This window comes from Neomonachus schauinslandi, chromosome 15, assembly GCF_002201575.2.
Source record: "Neomonachus schauinslandi chromosome 15, ASM220157v2, whole genome shotgun sequence".
Taxonomy (NCBI): domain Eukaryota; kingdom Metazoa; phylum Chordata; class Mammalia; order Carnivora; family Phocidae; genus Neomonachus; species Neomonachus schauinslandi.
This window is the reverse complement of record NC_058417.1, coordinates 2,343,178-2,344,707: the sequence shown is the minus strand read 5'-3', so window position 1 is coordinate 2,344,707 and position 1,530 is coordinate 2,343,178. Positions and strand designations below refer to the sequence as shown.

Sequence of the window (1,530 nt, the reverse complement as noted above, 5' to 3'; positions counted from 1 at the left end):
GCGGGGGGCATAACCATGAGGAAAGGAAACCGGCTCTCAGGAGAAGAAAGGCTCACTCCCTTACCCCCCGCTGCTCGCTCTGTCCGTTCGCCTGAAAGCCGCCCAAACACTCCAGCCCCAATGCTCTTCTCTCTGCTGCTGAGGGAGAAATCCTCCCCATGGCTCATGGCCGGCCTGCCTCTCAGCCCCTTTGGTTTGCTCCTCAGACCTTACTTACCCTGCAGTTATGCCCTGATCCCCAAGCCCCAGCCTAGACTCCTCATGTCTTGGTCCCCACGCTTGTTCCAGGTCTTCTAGGCAGAGTCCCTCTCCACCCCTGACTCCAAGGAGTGTCCCTCTCCCATATCAGCTCTTTTCCGGTCACCTCTTCTCCCATGTTTGTATTCCAGTTTCTCCTTGTCCTTCTATTTCCCCCTGCCCCCCCAACCCCCAGGCTCTCCAGTTCGATCTCACTCCTCCACCTGCCCTTCCCTCTCACAGCTGAGGTTCTGGGCGGTGATGATGGCGATGCTGCCCAACACCACCCCTGCCCCCATGATGTCGGAAGGCGCCACGGTCTCATAGAGCACGTAATACTGCAGCATCAGGGCCACCACCACCTCGGAGTGCAGGACGGCGCACACCAGGGCGGGGTGGGCCTTCGTGACTGCATAGCTCACACACACAAAGGAGACCAGGGCGAGGATCCCCACGGCCCCCACACAGCTCCAACTCAGAGGATCATTGGGCAGCACAGGGGTCTGCAGTACAAAGAGGCCTGGCACAGAGCCCACCAGCCCCACCAAGCCAAAGAGGAAGGCCACTGTTGGTAGGCAAGAGGGGAAGTCCAGGGAGCGATAGACCAGGAGCCCCAGCGACAGTGCCAGGCCGCCCAGGAACGCGAGCACATAGCCCAGGGCGGTGTAGAGGCCCGTGGTCCCCTCCTGCAGTGTCCCTAGTCCGGGTCCCACAATGATGATTAGTCCCAGGGTGCTGCCCAACAGACCACACCAGTCATAGCCGCTGAGCCCCTGACTCTCGAGGCAGAGGGCAAGGAGAGCAGAGCAGACGGTGGAAGAACCTTTGCGGACTGTGGCCGCGTTGCCAGCAGGCACCACCTGAACTGCACTGTAGGCGCATCCGATGCTGAGGACGTTGAGCAGGGCGTGGAGGCAGGCCCGGGCCCGGACATCGGGAGGTCCCAACAGTGGGTCACCACGCAGTTTCAGTAGTAGGGCAATGGGAAGGTGGAAGAGACACCGACAGATGAGCAGCTCCAGCGAGGGTAAGTGGGAAGCCTGGTAAGCCATACGGGAGAAGGGGCCCACAAAGCCAGCCGGCAGGCCCCCACCCAGCAGGGCCACGAGCAGGCCCTTGGTGGCATCGGAGGGCCGGCAGCGCTGGTGCGAGGGGAGGCTGGGCGGAGTGGAGGGCGGCGATGGCTGGGTGAAGTCAGGCAGGTTGAAGTAGGGGTGACTGCCAGCCTGTGAGGGAGAAAGGAGCTGGGGCATTAGGGCAGCCGCGGGCCCGGGGGCCCCGGGGGGGGGGGGG

General features: G+C 62.9%; 1 protein-coding gene across 1 annotated transcript in view; it reads right to left on the bottom strand.

Moving 5' to 3' along the window:
- Window positions 1-449: 449 nt before the first annotated feature.
- The window catches only part of SLC35G6 (solute carrier family 35 member G6), a 3,481-nt gene continuing 2,400 nt past the window's right edge, over window positions 450-1,530 (bottom strand). Inside the window, exon 3 of the mRNA XM_044921795.1 lies at window positions 450-1,463. Coding sequence (XP_044777730.1) covers window positions 450-1,463 — 1,014 coding nt within the window. The remainder of the gene's footprint in view (window positions 1,464-1,530) is intronic.